A 25,049-nucleotide genomic window follows, 5' to 3' on the forward strand; every position below is an offset into this window, starting at 1 on the left:
ATTAACATTAGGACATTTATAAAGAATTAACTTCCTGCTTGTCTTTACTCACTCACTTCCTTTGCCTTTCAGGTTTATTCTATGTCACTTTCTGACAATGTAAATAGTCCCCCCCTTTGTTTTTACACTGCTGCTACTCGCTGTTTATTATCTATGCATGGTCACCTGTACCCCCGCACATTGACTCTGTACCGATACCCCCTGTATATAGCCTCCACATTGACTCTGTACCGATACCCCCTGTATATAGCCTCCACATTGACTCTGTACCGGTACCCCCTGTATATAGCCTCCACATTGACTCTGTACCGGTACCCCCTGTATATAGCCTCCACATTGACTCTGTACCGGTACCCCCTGTATATAGCCTCCACATTGACTCTGTACCGGTACCCCCTGTATATAGTCTCCACATTGACTCTGTACCGGTACCCCCTGTATATAGCCTCCACATTGACTCTGTACCGTAACACCCTGTATATAGCCTCCACATTGACTCTGTACCGGTACCCCCTGTATATAACCTCCACATTGACTCTGTACCGGTACCCCCTGTATATAGCCTCCACATTGACTCTGTACCGGTACCCCCCTGTATATAGCCTCCACATTGACTCTGTACCGGTACCCCCTGTATATAGCCTCCACATTGACTCTGTACCGGTACCCCCTGTATATAGCCTCCACATTGACTCTGTACCGGTACCCCCTGTATATAGTCTCCACATTGACTCTGTACCGGTACCCCCTGTATATAGCCTCCACATTGACTCTGTACCGTAACACCCTGTATATAGCCTCCACATTGACTCTGTACCAGTACCCCTGTATATAACCTCCACATTGACTCTGTACCGGTACCCCCTGTATATAGCCTCCACATTGACTCTGTACCGGTACCCCCTGTATATAGCCTCCACATTGACTCTGTACCGGTACCCCCTGTATATAGCCTCCACATTGACTCTGTACCGGTACCCCCTGTATATAGCCTCCACATTGACTCTGTACCGGTACCCCCTGTATATAGTCTCCACATTGACTCTGTACCGGTACCCCCTGTATATAGCCTCCACATTGACTCTGTACCGGTACCCCCTGTATATAGCCTCCACATTGACTCTGTACCGGTACCCCCTGTATATAGTCTCCACATTGACTCTGTACCGGTACCCCCTGTATATAGCCTCCACATTGACTCGGTACCGGTACCCCCTGTATATAGCCTCCACATTGACTCTCTACCGGTACCCCCTGTATATAGCCTAGACATTGACTCTATACCGGTACCCCCTGTATATAGCCTCCACATTGACTCTGTACCGGTACCCCCTGTATATAGCCTCCACATTGACTCTGTACCGGTACCCCCTGTATATAGCCTCCACATTGACTCTGTACCGTAATACCCTGTATATAGCCTCCACATTGACTCTGTACCGGTACCCCCTGTATATAGCCTCCACATTGACTCTGTACCGGTACCCCCTGTATATAGCCTCCACATTGACTCTGTACCGGTACCCCCTGTATATAGTCTCCACATTGACTCTGTACCGGTACCCCCTGTATATAGTCTCCACATTGACTCTGTACCGGTACCCCCTGTATATAGCCTCCACATTGACTCTGTACCGGTACCCCCTGTATATAGTCTCCACATTGACTCTGTACCGGTACCCCCTGTATATAGCCTCCACATTGACTCTGTACCGGTACCCCCTGTATATAGCCTCCACATTGACTCTGTACCGGTACCCCCTGTATATAGCCTCCACATTGACTCTGTACCGGTACCCCCTGTATATAGCCTCCACATTGACTCTGTACCGGTACCCCCTGTATATAGCCTCCACAATGACTCTGTACCGGTACCCCCTGTATATAGCCTCCACATTGACTCTGTACCGGTACCCCCTGTATATAGTCTCCACATTGACTCTGTACCGGTACCCCCTGTATATAGCCTCCACATTGACTCTGTACCGGTACCCCCTGTATATAGCCTCCACATTGACTCTGTACCGGTACCCCCTGTATATAGCCTCCACATTGACTCTGTACCGGTACCCCCTGTATATAGCCTCCACATTGACTCTGTACCGGTACCCCCTGTATATAGCCTCCACATTGACTCTGTACCGGTACCCCCTGTATATAGCCTCCACATTGACTCTGTACCGGTACCCCCTGTATATAGCCTCCACATTGACTCTGTACCGGTACCCCCTGTATATAGCCTCCACATTGACTCTGTACCGGTACCCCCTGTATATAGTCTCCACATTGACTCTGTACCGGTACCCCCTGTATATAGTCTCCACATTGACTCTGTACCGGTACCCCCTGTATATAGTCTCCACATTGACTCTGTACCGGTACCCCCTGTATATAGTCTCCACATTGACTCTGTACCGGTACCCCCTGTATATAGCCTCCACATTGACTCTGTACTGTAACACCCTGTATATAGCCTCCACATTGACTCTGTACCGGTACCCCCTGTATATAGCCTCCACATTGACTCTGTACCGGTACCCCCTGTATATAGCCTCCACATTGACTCTGTACCGGTACCCCCTGTATATAGCCTCCACATTGACTCTGTACCGTAACACCCTGTATATAGCCTCCACATTGACTCTGTACCGTAACACCCTGTATATAGCCTCCACATTGACTCTGTACCGGTACCCCCTGCATATAGCCTCCACATTGACTCTGTACCGGTACCCCCTGTATATAGCCTCCACATTGACTCTGTACCGGTACCCCCTGTATATAGTCTCCACATTGACTCTGTACCGTAACACCCTGTATATAGTCTCCACATTGACTCTGTACCGTAACACCCTGTATATAGCCTCCACATTGACTCTGTACCGGTACCCCCTGCATATAGCCTCCACATTGACTCTGTACCGGTACCCCCTGTATATAGCCTCCACATTGACTCTGTACCGGTACCCCCTGTATATAGCCTCTTTATTGTTATGTAAATGTATTGTTAGTTTTCGATTAGATTCAATTTTTTTTAAACTTTTAGTTTAATTTAGTAAATATTTTCTTAACTCTATTTCTTGAACTGCATTGTGGGTTAATTAAGGGCTTGTAAGTAAACATTTCATGGTAAGGTCTACGACCTGTTGCATGTGACAAATAAAATTAGATTTGGTTTGAGAATGTAGCGATGCTGTTGTCAGTGTGACGTTGAATATCTAGAAGTTTGACCGTTTTTATAAGGAAATGCGTAATAATGTAAATATTTCTCTCTTTCGCTGCTGGTCTTTTAGACTCAGGTAGTCGTCTGCCGCACCACCTTTCCCTCTGAATCTTTTCAGTTGAATGAGAATCACAGAGCGTGTAACTACCTCCTCACAGGCCTCATTATAGAGCACAGGCTTTCAAAGGAGCCATTACCCATAGTCCTCTCTGCTCTCCCATGGAATGTTATTGAAGACACTTCCATCATCACTCCCACTTAAACCTCATCTCTCTCTCTCTGTATGTGTGTGTGTGTGTGTGTGTGTGGGGGGGTGGTGTGTGTGTGTGGGGGGGGTGTTTGCACCAACCACTTTCCTGTATGGCTGACATTCACCTGCTCCATATGTACGGTACGATGAGGATTTGACTAGACCGTTCACCTGCTCCATATGTACGGTACGATGAGGATTTGACTAGACCGTTCTCCTGCTCCATATGTACGGTACGATGAGGATTTGACTAGACCGTTCTCCTGCTCCATATGTACGGTACGATGAGGATTTGACTGCTCCATATGTACGGTACGATGAGGATTTGACTAGACCGTTCTCCTGCTCCATATGTACGGTACGATGAGAATTTGACTAGACCGACAGTCTTAACATTTACATTTACATTTAAGTCATTTAGCGGACGCTCTTATCCAGAGCGACTTACAAATTGGGCGAGAGAGAGAGAGAGGGGAGAGAGCTTCCTTGAACTGCACCCTATTCCCTATATAGTACACTACTGTTAACACTAGCCCTGTGTACGGAATAGGGGACCATTTGGAACCCATCTGTTGATATGTGACTCGCTCTATACTTGGATTTTCTCTCACTGATTCTCTTCCACTTGTTGGTTCTAGTGTGTTTAGCAGAAATACCAGTTATTATGACCTACTTAACCAAACGTGAGAGAAATGTACATTAAGTTGCAGTGGAGAGGAGAGCTACGTTTAGTTTATAAACCTACATGTTTATTTGGCTGAAGAGTGTTTGAGTCTAGTACTACCAGTTTGCCTTATGAATAAACATGTATATTAGACTACCAGTCTGCCTTATGAATAAACATGTTTATTAGACTACCAGTCTGCCTTATGAATAAACATGTTTATTAGACTACCAGTCTGCCTTATGAATAAACATGTTTATTAGACTACCAGTCTGCCTTATGAATAAACATGTTTATTAGGCTACCAGTCTGCCTTATGAATAAACATGTATATTAGACTACCAGTCTGCCTTATGAATAAACATGTTTATTAGACTACCAGTCTGCCTTATGAATAAACATGTATATTAGACTACCAGTCTGCCTTATGAATAAACATGTTTATTAGACTGTAGACTGATGTTATACTGGGGGGGGGGAATGAAGAACAGAATAAAAACAGTTGCTTGGTGAGAAGATGTTAACCATCGACAGTGGAAACCCATGTTCACAGTTAGCCGTTATGTAAATGCCCAGCTGAAAAGTACCGAGGGGCTTGTCTCCAAGTCAGAGCAGGTCCGCCGTGGCCCAGCGAGACACTGGTGCCGGCCCACAGAGACGGAAAAGTCTGAGCCTTTCGGGTAGGACACCATTGGAATTTCTCGGTGAAAATGCTCCCTTAGAGATCCTCCCTGGTATTTAACCTGGTTCTGTCTGTAAGGCTGAGAGATCCTCCCTGGTATTTAACCTGGTTCTGTCTGTAAGGCTGAGAGATCCTCCCTGGTATTTAACCTGGTTCTGTCTGTATTGCTGAGAGATCCTCCCTGGTATTTAACCTGGTTCTGTCTGTATTGCTGTAAGGCTGAGAGATCCTCCCTGATATTTAACCTGGTTCTGTCTGTATTGCTGTAAGGCTGAGAGATCCTCCCTGGTATTTAACCTGGTTCTGTCTGTATTGCTGTAAGGCTGAGAGATCCTCCCTGGTATTTAACCTGGTTCTGTCTGTATTGCTGTAAGGCTGAGAGATCCTCCCTGGTATTTAACCTGGTTCTGTCTGTAAGGCTGAGAGATCCTCCCTGGTATTTAACCTGGTTCTGTCTGTATTGCTGTAAGGCTGAGAGATCCTCCCTGGTATTTAACCTGGTTCTGTCTGTATTGCTGTAAGGCTGAGAGATCCTCCCTGGTATTTAACCTGGTTCTGTCTGTAAGGCTGAGAGATCCTCCCTGGTATTTAACCTGGTTCTGTCTGTAAGGCTGAGAGATCCTCCCTGGTATTTAACCTGGTTCTGTCTGTAAGGCTGAGAGATCCTCCCTGGTATTTAACCTGGTTCTGTCTGTATTGCTGTAAGGCTGAGCGATCCTCCCTGGTATTTAACCTGGTTCTGTCTGTATTGCTGTAAGGCTGAGAGATCCTCCCTGGTATTTAACCTGGTTCTGTCTGTAAGGCTGAGAGATCCTCCCTGGTATTTAACCTGGTTCTGTCTGTATTATTTTAAGGCTGAGAGATCCTCCCTGGTATTTAACCTGGTTCTGTCTGTAAGGCTGAGAGATCCTCCCTGGTATTTAACCTGGTTCTGTCTGTAAGGCTGAGAGATCCTCCCTGATATTTAACCTGGTTCTGTCTGTAAGGCTGAGCGATCCTCCCTGATATTTAACCTGGTTCTGTCTGTATTGCTGTAAGGCTGAGAGATCCTCCCTGGTATTTAACCTGGTTCTGTCTGTAAGGCTGAGAGATCCTCCCTGGTATTTAACCTGGTTCTGTCTGTATTGCTGTAAGGCTGAGAGATCCTCCCTGGTATTTAACCTGGTTCTGTCTGTAAGGCTGAGAGATCCTCCCTGGTATTTAACCTGGTTCTGTCTGTAAGGCTGAGAGATCCTCCCTGGTATTTAACCTGGTTCTGTCTGTATTACTGTAAGGCTGAGAGATCCTCCCTGGTATTTAACCTGGTTCTGTCTGTATTGCTGTAAGGCTGAGAGATCCTCCCTGGTATTTAACCTGGTTCTGTCTGTATTGCTGTAAGGCTGAGAGATCCTCCCTGGTATTTAACCTGGTTCTGTCTGTATTGCTGTAAGGCTGAGAGATCCTCCCTGGTATTTAACCTGGTTCTGTCTCTCTAAGGCTTTGGGTCCATAGTTGCGCTGCTGTCCTTGTTGAACTGCCAGGATGAGACACTGTCTGGCTGGCTGCTGCTTTGTCTGCCTTAACAATGGCCTGGTTCTGCCTGGTTCTGCCAGGGCCTGGGGCTGTGTGACGGAGGCTAGCGTTGGGTGGGTGGGCGCCAAGGCCAGCACCTCTCCTAAATGTGTTCTATTATCTGTCACATAATCTGCTTTAAGCCAGCCTGTAGTCATGGGTTCTCAACTTCAGTCTGAATCACTCCTCCTCCTCTCTGTCTCCCTCTCCTGTTCTCCTCCTCCTCCTCCTCTCTGTCTCCCTCTCCTGTTCCTCCTCCTCCTCCTCTCTGTCTCCCTCTCCTGTTCCTCCTCCTCCTCCTCCTCCTCTCTGTCTCCCTCTCCTGTCCCTCCTCCTCCTCCTCTCTGTCTCCCTCTCCTGTCCCTCCTCCTCCTCCTCTCTGTCTCCCTCTCCTGTTCCTCCTCCTCCTCCTCCTCTCTGTCTCCCTCTCCTGTTCCTCCTCCTCCTCCTCTCTGTCTCCCTCTCCTGTTCCTCCTCCTCCTCCTCCTCCTCTCTGTCTCCCTCTCCTGTTCCTCCTCCTCCTCCTCCTCCTCCTCTCTGTCTCCCTCTCCTGTCCCTCCTCCTCCTCCTCTCTGTCTCCCTCTCCTGTTCCTCCTCCTCCTCTCTGTCTCCCTCTCCTGTTCCTCCTCCTCCTCCTCCTCTCTGTCTCCCTCTCCTGTCCCTCCTCCTCCTCCTCTCTGTCTCCTTCTCCTGTTCCTCCTCCTCCTCCTCCTCTCTGTCTCCCTCTCCTGTCCCTCCTCCTCCTCCTCTCTGTCTCCCTCTCCTGTCCCTCCTCCTCCTCCTCTCTGTCTCCCTCTCCTGTTCCTCCTCCTCCTCCTCTCTGTCTCCCTCTCCTGTTCCTCCTCCTCCTCCTCCTCCTCTCTGTCTCCCTCTCCTGTTCCTCCTCCTCCTCCTCCTCCTCTCTGTCTCCCTCTCCTGTCCCTCCTCCTCTCTGTCTCCCTCTCCTGTTCCTCCTCCTCCTCCTCCTCCTCCTCTCTGTCTCCCTCTCCTGTTCCTCCTCCTCCTCCTCTGTCTCCCTCTCCTGTTCCTCCTCCTCCTCCTCCTCTCTGTCTCCCTCTCCTGTTCCTCCTCCTCCTCCTCCTCCTCTCTGTCTCCCTCTCCTGTTCCTCCTCCTCTCTGTCTCCCTCTCCTGTTCCTCCTCCTCCTCCTCCTCCTCTCTGTCTCCCTCTCCTGTTCCTCCTCCTCCTCCTCTCTGTCTCCCTCTCCTGTTCCTCCTCCTCCTCCTCTCTGTCTCCCTCTCCTGTTCCTCCTCCTCTCTGTCTCCCTCTCCTGTTCCTCCTCCTCCTCCTCCTCCTCTCTGTCTCCCTCTCCTGTCCCTCCTCCTCCTCCTCTCTGTCTCCCTCTCCTGTTCCTCCTCCTCCTCCTCCTCCTCCTCTCTGTCTCCCTCTCCTGTTCCTCCTCCTCCTCCTCCTCCTCCTCTCTGTCTCCCTCTCCTGTTCCTCCTCCTCCTCCTCTGTCTCCCTCTCCTGTTCCTCCTCCTCCTCCTCCTCCTCTCTGTCTCCCTCTCCTGTTCCTCCTCCTCCTCCTCCTCCTCTCTGTCTCCCTCTCCTGTTCCTCCTCCTCTCTGTCTCCCTCTCCTGTTCCTCCTCCTCCTCCTCCTCCTCCTCTCTGTCTCCCTCTCCTGTTCCTCCTCCTCCTCCTCTCTGTCTCCCTCTCCTGTTCCTCCTCCTCCTCCTCTCTGTCTCCCTCTCCTGTTCCTCCTCCTCCTCCTCCTCCTCTCTGTCTCCCTCTCCTGTTCCTCCTCCTCCTCCTCTCTGTCTCCCTCTCCTGTTCCTCCTCCTCCTCCTCCTCTCTGTCTCCCTCTCCTGTCCCTCCTCCTCCTCCTCTCTGTCTCCCTCTCCTGTTCCTCCTCCTCCTCCTCCTCCTCTCTGTCTCCCTCTCCTGTCCCTCCTCCTCCTCCTCTCTGTCTCCCTCTCCTGTTCCTCCTCCTCCTCCTCTCTGTCTCCCTCTCCTGTTCCTCCTCCTCCTCCTCTCTGTCTCCTTCTCCTGTTCCTCCTACTCCTCCTCTCTCTCCCTCTCCTCTTCCTCCTCCCTTCCCTCCTTTCCTCTCTTGTCTCCCTCTCCTGTTCCTCCTCATCCTCCTCCTCCCCTCTGTCTAGCTCCCTCTCCTGTTCTTCTTCATCATCCTCCTCCTCCCCTCTGTCTAGCTCCCTCTCCTGTTCTTCCTCATCATCCTCCTCCTCCCCTCTGTCTCCCTCATGTAGCCTAGCTCCCTCTCCTCTTCCTCCTTCTTCCACTCCTCCCCCTCCTCCCTCTTCTTGTCTCTCTCCTCCATCTATTTATGTTTCCCCCAGTCCTCCTCCCATCAGTTTAACTGTTGCTAAGGCCAGAGCAGCCAGTCACTGAATCCCCAGTCCTCCTCCCATCAGTTTAACTGTTGCTAAGGCCAGAGCAGCCAGTCACTGAATCCCCAGTCCTCCTCCCATCAGTTTAACTGTTGCTAAGGCCAGAGCAGCCAGTCACTGAATCCCCAGTCCTCCTCCCATCAGTTGAACTGTTGCTAAGGCCAGAGCAGCCAGTCACTGAATCCCCAGTCCTCCTCCCATCAGTTTAACTGTTGCTAAGGCCAGAGCAGCCAGTCACTGAATCCCCAGTCCTCCTCCCATCAGTTTAACTGTTGCTAAGGCCAGAGCAGCCAGTCACTGAATCCCCAGTCCTCCTCCTATCAGTTTAACTGTTGCTAAGGCCAGAGCAGCCAGTCGCTGAATCCCCAGTCCTCCTCCCATCAGTTTAACTGTTGCTAAGGCCAGAGCAGCCAGTCGCTGAATCCCCAGTCCTCCTCCCATCAGTTTAACTGTTGCTAAGGCCAGAGCAGCCAGTCACTGAAACCCCAGTCCTCCTCCCATCAGTTAAACTGTTGCTAAGGCCAGAGCAGCCAGTCACTGAATCCCCAGTCCTCCTCCCATCAGTTAAACTGTTGCTAAGGCCAGAGCAGCCAGTCACTGAATCCCCAGTCCTCCTCCCATCAGTTTAACTGTTGCTAAGGCCAGAGCAGCCAGTCACTGAATCCCCAGTCCTCCTCCCATCAGTTTAACTGTTGCTAAGGCCAGAGCAGCCAGTCACTGAATCCCCAGTCCTCCTCCCATCAGTTTAACTGTTGCTAAGGCCAGAGCAGCCAGTCACTGAATCCCCAGTCCTCCTCCCATCAGTTTAACTGTTGCTAAGGCCAGAGCAGCCAGTCACTGAATCCCCAGTCCTCCTCCCATCAGTTTAACTGTTGCTAAGGCCAGAGCAGCCAGTCACTGAAACCAGCTCCTTTGAGGGTGTCCAGTATGTAGAGAGCCTAATACAAATGTTCTTTACTGTTGAGTTATTCCTCTTGAAAGGGAATCACAATGTCTTTTAAAAAGCTCAAGGTCTCATCGTCAAGGAAGGAATGATGATATGTCTTTGTCACCTTAATGTCACCTCTCTTTCTCTCTTTGTGTGTCTTTCTCTCAATTTCAATGTAAGGGCTTTATTACCAGGGGAAACATATTGTTAACATTGCCAAAGCAAGTGCAGCCTTCCCTGTAGCTCAGTTGGTAGAGCATGGTGTTTGCAACACCAGGGTTGTGGGTTCGATTCCCACGGGGGGCCAGCACAGAAAAAAAATGTATGAAATTGTATGAAATGTATGCATTCACTACTGTAAGTCGCTCTGGATAAGAGCGTCTGCTAAATGACTAAAATGTAAATGTAAGTGAAGTAGATAATAAACAAAAGTGAAATAAACAATAAAAATTAACAGTAAACATTTAACATACAGAAGTTCCAAAAGAATAAAGACATTACAAATGTCATATTATGTATTTATATACAGTGTTGTAACGATGTACAAATGGTTAATGTACAAAAAGGAAAATACTTTCAACTTTCTCTCTGTGTGTGTGTGTGTGTGTGTGTGTGTGTGTGTGTGTGTGTGTGTGTGTGTGTGTGTGTGTGTGTGTGTGTGTGTGTGTGTGTGTGTGTGTGTGTGTGTGTGTGTGTGTGTGTGTGTGTGTGTGTGACCTACCCATTAACTCTTCGTTGACTGTAACCAGTATCTAGTCCTGGGTGATATACAGGGCTGTTTGGAAATATCCACGCGGGAGTGTTTCACTACCGTCACATTTTTATATTAAAAGTCAAGTATATATTTTTATTGCCTCAGAAGAATAATCAGGGCGTGCGACTGTAGTTTTCCTTCAGAATAATCCATTAGTGCAACACATTCATCAGGAAATAAATTCATTTTTTATCAGATGACAACAGAAGTGCACCGCTGTTTGTCAGCCACAGAGGTAAATGAGCTTATAATGAAAAATAGTATTTTGTTTTGTGTAAAACGATGCGTATCCATCATATTTCTAATGTTTATCATAGAAAGAATGTAGCCGGCTACATTTCCTGATGTTAATCTTGCGTTTTTAGCTAAAAGGTAGGCTGGACTGAGAACAGTAGCTATACATCAGTCAACAGCCTCTGCTGATTTTTAAAATGCTCGTTTGTCAATTCTCATCCGAGTGGAGAAGTGCAACATCAGTCTGATGCCGAGCATTTTACATCTGCGTTTTCTGAAATATTTCTGCAGAATTCTGCATTAACGCGACCCCTTAGTTTAACTTGCTAGTCTTCTAAGTAGAAGTGACGGGAAACATACAGTGCATTCGGGAAAGTATTCAGACCCCTTGACTTTTTCAACGTTTTGTTACGTTACAGCCTTATTCTAAAATGGGTTAAATAAATAAATAAAATCTCAATCTACACACAATACCCCATAATGACATCACAATACCCCATAATGACATCACAATACCCCATAATGACATCACAATACCCCATAATGACATCACAATACCCCATAATGACATCACAATACCCCATAATGACATCACAATACCCCATAATGACATCACAATACCCCATAATGACAACCCCATAATGACATCAACAATACCCCATAATGACATCACCAATACCCCATAATGACATCACCAATACCCCATAATGACATCACCAATACCCCATAATGACATCACCAATACCCCATAATGACATCACAATACCCCCATAATGACATCACAATACCCCATAATGACATCACAACACCCCATAATGACATCACCAATACCCCATAATGACATCACCAATACCCCATAATGACATCACCAATACCCCATAATGACATCACAATACCCCATAATGACATCACAACACCCCATAATGACATCACCAATACCCCATAATGACATCACCATACCCCATAATGACATCACCAATACCCCATAATGACATCACCAATACCCCATAATGACATCACCAATACCCCATAATGACATAACAATACCCCATAATGACATCACCAATACCCCATAATGACATCACCATACCCCATAATGACATCACCAATACCCCATAATGACATCACCAATACCCCATAATGACATCACCAATACCCCATAATGACATCACAATACCCCATAATGCAAAGAGAAAACAGGTTTTTAGAAATGTTTGTCTGGTTTGGGGATAGATGTTCTGAGTGGTTGGGGTCCAGAATAAGTGTTTGGGGGTAAGTAGGGGGTTTAGAGGCCACAGCTGGCCAATGAGACTCGGATGAATCCTGTCTGTCTGTCTGTCAATAGCCAGACTGGTGTGTGTCTGTCTCTGGCTGCGTCCTGTGATTGACTGGGATGGTACACACACAAACAGTCACACTCGGAGTGATGTGTAAATGTGCTGTCTGTCCTAGTTAACCTCCCGGTGCTGTCTGTCTCCAGTCTTCCTCTACTCTATTCTGTCTGTCAGTGGGAGGTCAGGGGACCAGCGGTGAGGAATATGGCTGATTCCCCAGCAGAGAGAGATGGTTGATTCAGTCTGCTGTCATGTATTTATAACCCACCTGATGAATGGAAAAAGTAAAAATGTCTCCTCCCTCTTTCTGTCCATCCTCTCTCTCTCTCTCTCTCTCTCTCTCTCTCTCTCTCTCTGTCCATCCTCTCTCTCTCTCTGTCCATCCTCTCTCTCTCTCTCTGTCCATCCTCTCTCCCTCTCTCTGCCCATCCTCTCTGTCCATTTCTCTCTCTCTCTCTGTCCATCCTCTCCTCCATCTCTCTGTCCATCCCCTCTCCCTCTCTCCTCCCTCTGTCTTTCTGTCTGTCCTCTCTCTCTCTCCACCTCCCCTTCTCCCCCACCCTCTCTCTCTCTCTCTCTCTCTCTCTCTCTCTCTCCACCTCCCCTTCTCCCCCCACCCTCTCTCTTTCCACCTCCCCTCTCCCCCCACCCTCCCTCTCTCTCTCCACCTCCCCTTCTCCCCCCCACCCTCTCTCTCTCTCTCTCTCTCTCCACCTCCCCTTCTCCCCCACCCTCTCTCTCTCCCTCTCTCTCCACCCTCCCTCTCCCCCCACCCTCCCTCTCTCTCTCCACCTCCCCTTCTCCCCCCCCACCCCTCTCTCTCTCTCCACCTCCCCTCTCCCCCCACCCTCCCTCTCTCTCCACCTCCCCTTCTCCCCCCCACCCTCTCTCTCTCCACCTCCCCTTCTCCCCCCCACCCTCTCTCTCTCCACCTCCCCTTCTCCCCCCACCCTCTCTCTCTCTCTCTCTCCCTCTCCCCCCCACCCTCCCTCTCTCTCTCCACCTCCCCTCTCCCCCCACCCTCCCTCTCTCTCTCCACCTCCCCTTCTCCCCCCACCCTCTCTCTCTCTCTCTCTCCACCTCCCCTCTCCCCCCACCCTCCCTCTCTCTCTCCACCTCCCCTTCTCTCCTCCACCCTCCCTCTCTCTCTCCACCCTCCCTCTCCCCCCCACCCTCCCTCTCTCTCTCCACCTCCTCTTCTCTCCTCCACCTCTCCTCCACCTCTCCTCTCTCTCTCCACCTCTCCTCTCTCTCTCCACCTCCTCTTCTCTCCTCCACCTCTCCTCTCTCTCTCCACCTCCTCTCTCTCTCCACCTCCTCTTCTCTCCTCCACCTCTCCTCTCTCTAGTCCAGTATCAGATGGAGATGATGCGATCTCTTCGTCATGTCAACATTGACCATCTTCATGTGGGCTGGTACCAGTCCACCTATTATGGATCATTTGTCAGCCGGGCCCTGCTGGACTCTCAGTTCAGTTACCAGCATGCCATCGAGGAGTCTGTTGTTCTCATCTACGGTAAGTAATCCATCTGACACACACACACACACACTCACACTCACACTCACACATCTCACACACACACACACACATCACAAACCACACACACACACACCACACACACACATCACAAACCTCACACACATCACAAACCTCACACACATCACACACCTCACACACATCACACACCTCACACCACACACACACACACACACACACACATCACAAACCACACACATCACAAACCACACACATCACAAACCACACACATCACAAACCACACACACACACACACACACACACACACACACACACACACACACACATCACAAACCACACACACACACACATCACAAACCACACACACACACACATCACAAACCTCACACCTCACACACACACACACACACACACACACACACACACACACACACACGCGCACAGAAACAAATGAATGTAATCTCCTCTTTCTAATAAGTGTATGGATGTTTTAATTCTGAGAACAGAGAGTGACGTGTCCAGATGATGTCCACTCTCTAAATAGGGTCAGGGTTAGTAATATACTCAAGCTTTCATTGGTACAAAAACCACTTTTAGACGGACCGTTTTTGACAGGGTTTTCTCAGGCCCTGGTCCTAGTATCATGTCTCCTACAGTGCCTTGAGAAGGTATTCACACCCCTTCTGACTTTTTCCACATTTTGTTGTTACAAAGTGGGATTAAAATGTATTTAATTGTATTCTTTTTTTGTCAATGTTCGACATAAAATATTTCTGTCAAATTTGGAAGAAAGATGAAATGTCTTTGTAAGCAACTCCAGTCTATATTTGGCTTTGTGTTTTAGGTTATTGGAAGGTGAATTCATCTCCCAGTGTCTGTCGGAAAGCAGACTAAACCAGGTTTTCCTCTAGGATGTTACCTGTGATTAGCTTCATTACGGTTCTTTTTACCCTAAAAAAACTCCCTAGTCCCGACATACTCAACTGGAGGACCCGGACCCAGACCCAGAACCGGGTCAATGCGCACCGCAAGTCCCGAAAAAAGTTTAAAAGAAATATACAGTACCAGTCAAAAGTTTTGACACGCCTACTCATTCAAGGGTTTTTCTTTATTTTGACTATTTTCTACTTTGCAGAATAATAGTGAAGACATCAAAACTATGAAATAACACATGGAATCATGTTGTAACCAAAAAAAAAGTGTTCAACAAATCAAAGTATATTTGAGATTCTCCAAAGTAGCCACCCTTTGTCTTGATGACAGCTTTGCACATGCTTGGCATTCTCTCAACCAGCTTCACCTGGAATGCTTTTCCAACAGTCTTGAAGGAGTTCCTACATATGCTGAGCACTTGTTGGCTGCTTTTCCTTCACTCTGCGATCCAACTCATCCAAAACCATCTCAATTGGGTTGAGGTCGGGTGATTGTGGAGGCCAGGTCATCTGATGCAGTACTCCAACACTCTCCTTCTTGGTCAAATAGCCCTTACATAGCCTGGAGGTGTGTTGGGTCATTGTCCTGTTGAAAAACAAAAGATAGTCCCACTAAGCCCAAACCAGATGGGATGGCGTATCGCTGCAGAATGCTGTGGTAGTCATGCTGGTTAAGTGTGCCTTGAATTCTAAATTCATCACAGACTGTGTCACCAGCAAAGCATTCCCACACCATCACACCTCCTCCTCCATGCTTCACGGTGGGAACCACACATGCTTAGATCATCCGTTCACCTACTCTGCGTCTCACAAAGACACTGCGGTTAAAACCAAAATTCTCAAATTTGGACTCATTGGACCGAAGGACAGATTTCCACCAGTCGAATGTCCATTGCTCATGTTTGTTGGCCCAAGCAAGTCTCTTCTTCTTATTGGTGTCCTTTAAAAATAACCAGGCAAGTCAGTTACGAACAAATTCTAATTTTACAATGACGGCCTAACCCGGACAACCCTGGGCCGAGTGGCGCAGCCCATGGGATTCCTGATCACGGCCGGTTGTGATAAAGCCCAGGATCGAACCAGGGTCTGTAGTGACGCCTCTAGCCCTGAGATGCAGTGCTTTAGACCGCTGTGCCACTCGGGAGACCAAAAATAGTAGTGTTTTTTGGGCAGAAATTCGACCATGAAGGCCTGATTCACGAGTCTCCTCTGAATAGTTGATGTTGAGATGTGTCTGTTACGTGAACTCTGTGAAGCATTTATTTGGGCTGCGATCTGAGGTGCAGTTAACTCTAATGAACTGATCCTCTGCAGCAGAGGTAACTCTGGGTCTTCCTTTCCCGTGGCGGTCCCCATGAGAGCCAGTTTCATTATAGTGCTTGATGGTTTTTGCGGCTGCACTTGAAGAAACTATCAAAGTTGTTGACATTTTCCGGATTGACTGATCTTCATGTCTTAAAGTAATGATGGACTGTCGTTTATCTTTGCCTATTTAAGCTTTTCTTGCCGTAATATGGGCTTGGTCTGTTACCAAATAGGGCCATCTTCTATATACCACCTCTACCCTGTCACAACACAACTGATTGTCTCAAACTCATTAAGACGGAAAGAAATTACTCAGATTAACTTTTAACAAGGCACACCTGTTAATTGAAATGCATTACCTCATGAAGCTGGTTGAGAGAATGCCACGAGTGTGCAAAGCTGTCATCAAGGCAAATGGTGGCTACTTTGAAGAATCTCAAATATAAAATATATTTTTATTTGTTTAACACATGATTCTATGTGTTATTTAATAGTTTTGATGTCTTCACTGTTATTGTACAATATAGAAAATAGTAAAAATAAAGAAACCCTGGAATGAGTAGGTATTTTATTGTTACTCCGTTGGGCTTCGACCCATGGTATCATATAAACACACACAAGACATGGAAGAATTTGTAGAATTGCAGGAAATTAGCTTTAAAACAGGGAGAGAGAAAAAATCTGCCCCATGCAAAATGTGTAGAAAACATAATTCCACGTTGACATTATGGGTTAAAAAAATATATATAAATATATATCTAAATTTGATCAATTTTAAAATCAAGCTGTACCACAACAAAATGTGTAAAAAATCAGAAATAGATGTGAATACTTCCTGAAGGCGCTGTACATAAATGAGGTTTGATTGATCACATGACCCAGGTCATGTCCTCTGCTGTTCTGTCAGTAGCTGTGTTTCAGGAAGTCTTCATGATGGTCTGAATATGATAAAGACTTGAACATCTTGGCCATGTTCTGTTATAATCTCCACCCGGCACAGCCAGAAGAGGACTGGCCACCCCTCATAGCCTGGTTCCTCTCTAGGTTTCTTCCTAGGTTCTGGCCTTTCTAGGGAGTTTTTCCTAGCCACCCCTCATAGCCTGGTTCCTCTCTAGATTTCTTCCTAGGTTCTGGCCTTTCTAGGGAGTTTTTCCTAGCCACCCCTCATAGCCTGGTTCCTCTCTAGGTTTCTTCCTAGGGTTCTGGCCTTTCTAGGGAGTTTTTCCTAGCCACCCCTCATAGCCTGGTTCCTCTCTAGGTTTCTTCCTAGGGTTTTGGCCTTTCTAGGGAGTTTTTCCTAGCCACCCCTCATAGCCTGGTTCCTCTCTAGGTTTCTTCCTAGGTTCTGGCCTTTCTAGGGAGTTTTTCCTAGGGAGTTTTTCCTAGCCACCGTGCTTCTACACCTGCATTGCTTGCTGTTTGGGGGTTTTAGGCTGGGTTTCTGTACAGCACTTTGTGACATCAGCTGATGTAAGAAGGGCTTTATAAATACATTTGATTTGATTACATCCTCATGCTATTGCTCTGACAGGTTTTCCTCCATTAGTCCCCCTGTTCTCAGACATCTTCAGGGTGACCTCTGTCCCAAATGGTTACCCTATTCCCTCTACAGTAGTACACTACTCTTTTAGTTACCAGCGCTCTGTGGGGACATGTTCCTCAGTTTAACAGTTGAACACTTGAACATGACAGAGGAGACTGATGTTCCCTGACTGTGTGTCAGGAAGACCAGCAGTTCATAACTCACTCAGTCTTCTGCATGTTTAATGAGGGACCACTGTTAATCCGTTGGATATCAATAATGAAGTGAATACCTAGGATTCATTCCAAATGCCACCCTATTCCCTATATAGGGCTCTCTGGTCAAAAGTAGTGGGCTATATAGGGAATAGGGAGCCATTTATATAGGGAATAGGGTGCCATTTATATAGGGAGCCATCTATATAGGGAATAGGGTGCCATCTATATAGGGAATAGGGTGCCATCTATATAGGGGAATAGGGTGCCATCTATATAGGGAATAGGGTGCCATCTATATAGGGAATAGGGTGCCATCTATATAGGGAATAGGGTGCTATTTATATAGGGTATAGGGTGCCATTTATATAGGGAATAGGGTGCCATCTATATAGGGAATAGGGTGCCATCTATATAGGGAATAGGGTGCCATCTATATAGGGAATAGGGTGCCATCTATATAGGGAATAGGGTGCTATTTATATAGGGTATAGGGTGCCATTTATATAGGGAATAGGGTGCTATTTATATAGGGAATAGGGTGCCATCTATATAGGGAATAGGGAGCCATTTATATAGGGTATAGGGTGCCATTTATATAGGGTATAGGGTGCCGTTTATATAGGGAATAGGGTGCCATTTATATAGGGAGCCATCTATATAGGGAATAGGGTGCCATCTATATAGGGAATAGGGTGCCATTTATATAGGGAATAGGGTGCCATCTATATAGGGAATAGGGTGCCATCTATATAGGGAATAGGGAGCCATCTATATAGGGAATAGGGTGCCATTTATATAGGGAATAGGGTGCCATCTATATAGGGAATAGGGTGCCATTTATATAGGGAGCCATCTATATAGGGAATAGGGTGCCATCTATATAGGGAATAGGGTGCCATCTATATAGGGAATAGGGTGCCATTTATATAGGGAGCCATCTATATAGGGAATAGGGTGCCATCTATATAGGGAATAGGGTGCCATCTATATAGGGAATAGGGTGCCATCTATATAGGGAACGGGGTGCCATCTGTATCGGGAACGGGGTGCCATCTGTATCGGGAACGGGGTGCCATCTGTATAGGGAACGGGGTGCCATCTGTATAGGGAACGGGGTGCCATCTGTATAGGGAACGGGTGCCATCTGTATAGGGCACGGGGTGCCATCTGTACCGGGAACGGGTGCCATCTGTATAGGGAATAGGGTGCCATCTGGGATGCAAACAGCTCTAAATGGATCAAAGCGCCTCAGAGCAATCTCCATTATCACAGTTAGAGAGGAAGTAGTGAGGGAAAATGGCTTTTATAACACAGTTAGAGAGGAAGTAGTGAGGGGAAATGGCTTTTATAACAGAGAGGAAGTAGTGAGGGGAAATGGCTTTTATAACAGAGGAAGTAGTGAGGGGAAATGACTTTTTATAACAGAGAGGAAGTAGTGAGGGGAAATGGCTTTTTATAACACAGAGAGGAAGTAGTGAGGGGAAATTGCTTTTTATAACACAGAGAGGAAGTAGTGAGGGGAAATTGCTTTTTATAACACAGAGAGGAAGTAGTGAGGGGAAATGGCTTTTTATAACACAGAGAGGAAGTAGTGAGGGGAAATGGCTTTTTATAACACAGAGAGGAAGTAGTGAGGGGAAATGGCTTTTTATAACACAGAGAGGAAGTAGTGAGGGGAAATGGCTTTTTATAACACAGAGGAAGTAGTGAGGGGAAATGGCTTTTTATAACACAGAGAGGAAGTAGTGAGGGGAAAATGGCTTTTTAAACACCTTGTTCATTAACATGTATGACTCAAACTGGGTTCATTGACGTGTAGGAATCAAAGTCGACTTTAATCTTTCCCATCGGTGAAGTAAACAAATAATGTTTCTGTTTACTTGTCAGTAGTGTTGCACGGTATACTGAAACTTGGGTACTTTTTCCGATACTGAAACATGAAAAAACGGTTCGGTATTATAATTTTTTTGTTACATTCGGTACTTCTGTCAAATGTGTCTCATATCATGTAAGGATTGAGAGGATCGAGTCCGTCTGGTCATTTGTCTGAATGTTCTCTAGGGGGCAGTAGTGAGCTAGCCAGGCTGCTTGTGCAAGCTAGAATGGATAATTCCCACAGCATGGCTTCTTCCAACTCAAACATCATAACTCCAGCTGGTATAACTGGTTCCAGATGCCAACTAGGGGAATACTTTGCTTTCAGAGCAGATGAGGGTCCGGCCCACCGACACAACGACGCTAAGAAGGTGAACCAAAGCAGTGCAAGGGAGGATTAGGTATTTTACACGTGATATTTCCATTGTAACATTATTGTTATTCTACTAAATTAGATTTGTTTTTAGGTGACAATGGAACAGATATTCAGCTTAACATTCATTAAATCAAATGTTATTAGTCACGTGATGAATACAACAGGTGTAGTAGACCTCACAGTGAAATGCTGAATACAACAGGTGTAGTAGACCTTACAGTGTAATGCTGAATACAACAGGTGTAGTAGACCTTACAGTGAAATGCTGAATACAACAGGTGTAGTAGACCTTACAGTGAAATGCTGAATACAACAGGTGTAGTAGACCTTACAGTGAAATGCTGAATACAACAGGTGTAGTAGACCTTACAGTGAAATGCTGAATACAACAGGTGTAGTAGACCTCACAGTGAAATGCTGAATACAACAGGTGTAGTAGACCTTACAGTGAAATGCTGAATACAACAGGTGTAGTAGACCTTACAGTGAAATGCTGAATACAACAGGTGTAGTAGACCTTACAGTGAAATGCTGAATACAACAGGTGTAGTAGACCTTACAGTGAAATGCTGAATACAACAGGTGTAGTAGACCTTACAGTGAAATGCTGAATACAACAGGTGTAGTAGACCTTACAGTGAAATGCTGAATACAACAGGTGTAGTAGACCTTACAGAGAAATGCTCACTTACAAGCCCTTAACCAACGATGCAGTTGCTGGTCAAGAAATAGAGTTAAGACAAAATTTACTAAGTTAACGGAAGTGAAAATAATTAAATCAAATCAAAAAGTAACACACGACATTTACATAACAATAAAGAGGCTATATACAGGGTATTACGGTACAGAGTCAATGTGGAGGCTATATACAGGGGTACCGGTACAGAGTCAATGTGGAGGCTATATACAGGGTGTTACGGTACAGAGTCAATGTGGAGGCTATATACAAGGGGTACCGGTACAGAGTCAATGTGGAGGCTATATACAGGGGGTACCGGTACAGAGTCAATGTGGAGGCTATATACAGGGGGTACCGGTACAGAGTCAATGTGGAGGCTATATACAGGGGGGTACCGGTACAGAGTCAATGTGCGGGGTACAGGTGACTATGCATAGATAATAAACAGCGACACAGCCTATTATATAGGTCCTTGATGGCAGGAAGCTTGGCCCCATGATGTACTGGGCCCTTCGCACTACCCTCTGTCGTGCCTTATGGTCAGATGCCGAGCAGTTGCCATACCAGGCGGTGGTGCAACCGGTCAGGATGCTCTGGATGGTGCAGCTGTAGAACCTTTTGAGGATCTGGGGACCCTTGTCAAATCTTTTCAGTCTCCCGAGGTGGAAAATGGTGTTGTCGTGCCTTCTTCACGACTGTCTTGATGTGTTTGGACCATGATAGTTGGTTGGTGATGTGGACACCAAGGAACTTGAAACTCTCGACCCGCTCTACTTCAGCCCCGTTGGTGTGAATGGGGGCCTGTTCGGCCCTCCATTTCCTGTTTTCCACGGTCAGCTCCTTTTGTCTTACTCACGTTGAGGGAGAGGTTGTTGTCCTGGCCCATACTGCCAGGTCTCTGACCTCCTCCCTCGAGGCGGTCCCATCGTTGTCGGTAATCAGACCTACCACTGTTGTGTCGTCAACAAATTGAATGATGGTGTTGAAGTCGTGCACGGCCGCGCAGTCGTGGGTGAACAGGGAGTACAGGAGGGGACTAAGCACGCACCCCTGAGGGACCCCAGTGTTGAGGATCAGCGTGGCAGATATGTTGTTGAGATGTGTTGTTACCTACCCTTACCACCTGGCGGTGGCCCGTCAGGAAGTCCAGGATCCAGTTGCAGAGGGAGGTGTTTAGTCCCAGGGTCCTTAGCTTAGTGATGAGCTTTGAGGGCACTATGGTGTTGGAACGCTGAGCTGTAGTCAATGAACAGCATTCTCACATAGGTGTTCCTTTTGTCCAGGTGGGAAAGGGCAGTGGGGAGTGCAATAGAGATTGCGTAATCTGTGGATCTGTTGGGGCGGTAGTCGAATAGGAGTGGGTCTAGAGTTTCCGGCATTCTGGTGTTGATGTGAGCCATGACCAGCCTTTCAAAGCACTTCGTGGCTACAGACGTGAGTGCTATGTTGCGCTAGTCATTTAGGCAGGTTACCTTCGCTTTCTTGGGCACAGGGACTATGGTGGTCTGCTTGAAACATGTTGGTACTACAGACTCGGTCAGGGAGAGGTTGAAAATGTCAGTGAAGACACTTGCCAGTTGGTCCGCGTATGCTTTGAGTACACGTCCTGGTAATCCGTCTGGCCTGTTTGGATTTGTGAATGTTGACCTGTTTAATAAGGTCTTGCTACGGAGAGCGTGATCACACAGTCATCTGGAACAGCTGATGCTCTCATGCATGCTTCAATGTTGCTTGCCTCGAAGCGAACATAAAGGCATTTAGCTCGTCTGGTAGGCTCGCGTCACATGTGAGCATTATAATATGATTACACAACCCAAAAGTAATGTGAAATACACTCATAACCTGACAGCAATATACTGTATGTAAAATGCTTCATGTTTGTCTGGGCTTGCTAGCAGTAGCCAATAGCCAGTCAGCAGCCCTGGGCGGAGCATTGCACCCTGGGAAGTGAAATGTACTCTGGGAATTGTAGTATGCGGTGGAAATTCCATTGTATTTCTATGGCGTGTAGACTACATGTCCTCCGTCGCGACTTCCTCCGAAGGGCCATCCGCTAGCCTGCTAGCCGCAGCCCGCTAGCTGTCTAGAGCATATCAGACTGTTAACTGAAGAGGTCCATCAGCCAATTTCTTGGGCTACAATACCTATTAATAGGCCTGGACCCTTTTACTGCCTACACCTTTTTCTGCCTAGCCCTGCCGATCCATCACGACTGGTCTGCCGACGTAACCGCCAGAGGGTGCTGCCGCAGACCCTTCCGTCGCGACGTCCCCCTTCTGCTAGCCCCGGCCCGCTAGCTTTCTGAATCGCCGTGTCCCCAGTCCGCCTAGCTACCCACTGGTCCCTATGATCTCTCGGCTGCGCATGCTTCTCCCTAATGTCAATATGCCTTGTCCATTGCTGTTTTGGTTAGTGATTATTGTCTTATTTCACTGTAGAGCCTCCAGCCCTGCTCAATATGCCTTAGCTATTGTTTCACCTCCCACACATGCGGAGACTTCACCTGGTCTAAATGATATCTCTAGAGACAAAACGTCTCTCATCGTCACTCAATGCCTAGCTTTACCTCCACTGTGTTCACATCCTACCATACCTTTGTCTGTACATTGTGCCTTGAATCTATTCTTCCGAGCCCAGAAACCTGCTACCTTTGCTCTATGTTCCGAAGCACTAGATGACAAGTTCTTATAGCCTTTAGCCGTACCCTTATCCTTCTCCTTCTCTGTTCCTCTGGTGACGTAGAGGTGAATCCAGGCCCTGCAGCGCCTAGCTCCACTCCCGTTCCCCAGGCGCTCTCATTTGCTGACTTCTGTAACCGTAAAAGCCTTGGTTTCATGCATGTTAACATCAGAAGCCTCTTCCCTAAGTTTGTTTTATTCACTGCTTTGGTACACTCTGCCAACCCGGATGTCCTAGCCGTGTCTGAATCCTGGTTTAGGAAGAACAACAAAAAATCCTGACATTTTTACATGGTGTTTTTCTCATCTCTCTAGATTCTATACATGGTGTTTCTCTCTAGATTCTATACATGGTGTTTCTCTCCTCTCTCTAGATTCTATACATGGTGTTTCTCTCTAGATTCTATACATGGTGTTTCTCTCTAGATTCTATACATGGTGTTTCTCTCCTCTCTCTAGATTCTATACATGGTGTTTCTCTCTAGATTCTATACATGGTGTTTCTCTCTAGATTCTATACATGGTGTTTCTCTCTAGATTCTATACATGGTGTTTCTCTCTAGATTCTATACATGGTGTTTCTCTCTAGATTCTATACATGGTGTTTCTCTCTAGATTCTATACATGGTGTTTCTCTCTAGATTCTATACATGGTGTTTCTCTCTAGATTCTATACATGGTGTTTCTCTCCTCTCTCTAGATTCTATACATGGTGTTTCTCTCTAGATTCTATACATGGTGTTTCTCTCTAGATTCTATACATGGTGTTTCTCTCTAGATTCTATACATGGTGTTTCTCTCTAGATTCTATACATGGTGTTTCTCTCTAGATTCTATACATGGTGTTTCTCTCTAGATTCTATACATGGTGTTTCTCTCTAGATTCTATACATGGTGTTTCTCTCTAGATTCTATACATGGTGTTTCTCTCTAGATTCTATACATGGTGTTTCTCTCTAGATTCTATACATGGTGTTTCTCTCTAGATTCTATACATGGTGTTTCTCTCTAGATTCTATACATGGTGTTTCTCTCTAGATTCTATACATGGTGTTTCTTTCTCTCTAGATTCTATACATGGTGTTTCTCTCTAGATTCTATACATGGTGTTTCTCTCTAGATTCTATACATGGTGTTTCTCTCTAGATTCTATACATGGTGTTTCTCTCTAGATTCTATACATGGTGTTTCTCTCTAGATTCTATACATGGTGTTTCTCTCTAGATTCTATACATGGTGTTTCTCTCTAGATTCTATACATGGTGTTTCTCTCTAGATTCTATACATGGTGTTTCTCTCTAGATTCTATACATGGTGTTTCTCTCTAGATTCTATACATGGTGTTTCTCTCTAGATTCTATACATGGTGTTTCTCTCCTCTCTCTAGATTCTATACATGGTGTTTCTCTCCTCTCTCTAGATTCTATACATGGTGTTTTTCTCTAGATTCTATACATGGTGTTTCTCTCTAGATTCTATACATGGTGTTTCTCTCCTCTCTCTAGATTCTATACATGGTGTTTCTCTCTAGATTCTATACATGGTGTTTCTCTCTAGATTCTATACATGGTGTTTCTCTCTAGATTCTATACATGGTGTTTCTCTCTAGATTCTATACATGGTGTTTCTCTCTAGATTCTATACATGGTGTTTCTCTCTAGATTCTATACATGGTGTTTCTCTCTAGATTCTATACATGGTGTTTCTCTCTAGATTCTATACATGGTGTTTCTCTCTAGATTCTATACATGGTGTTTCTCTCTAGATTCTATACATGGTGTTTCTCTCTAGATTCTATACATGGTGTTTCTCTCTAGATTCTATACATGGTGTTTCTCTCTAGATTCTATACATGGTGTTTCTCTCCTCTCTCTAGATTCTATACATGGTGTTTCTCTCTAGATTCTATACATGGTGTTTCTCTCTAGATTCTATACATGGTGTTTCTCCTCTCTAGATTCTATACATGGTGTTTCTCTCAGATTCTATACATGGTGTTTC

The 25,049-nt window shown here is 46.4% G+C and overlaps 1 protein-coding gene across 1 annotated transcript in view; it reads left to right on the forward strand.

The window, feature by feature from the left end:
- Window positions 1-25,049, forward strand: part of LOC123732436 (eukaryotic translation initiation factor 3 subunit H-like) — a 75,505-nt gene that overhangs the window by 48,455 nt on the left and 2,001 nt on the right. Inside the window, exon 3 of the mRNA XM_045711570.1 lies at window positions 13,314-13,481. Coding sequence (XP_045567526.1) covers window positions 13,314-13,481 — 168 coding nt within the window. The remainder of the gene's footprint in view (window positions 1-13,313; window positions 13,482-25,049) is intronic.

Source organism: Salmo salar, unplaced genomic scaffold, assembly GCF_905237065.1.
Source record: "Salmo salar unplaced genomic scaffold, Ssal_v3.1, whole genome shotgun sequence".
NCBI classification, from domain to species: domain Eukaryota; kingdom Metazoa; phylum Chordata; class Actinopteri; order Salmoniformes; family Salmonidae; genus Salmo; species Salmo salar.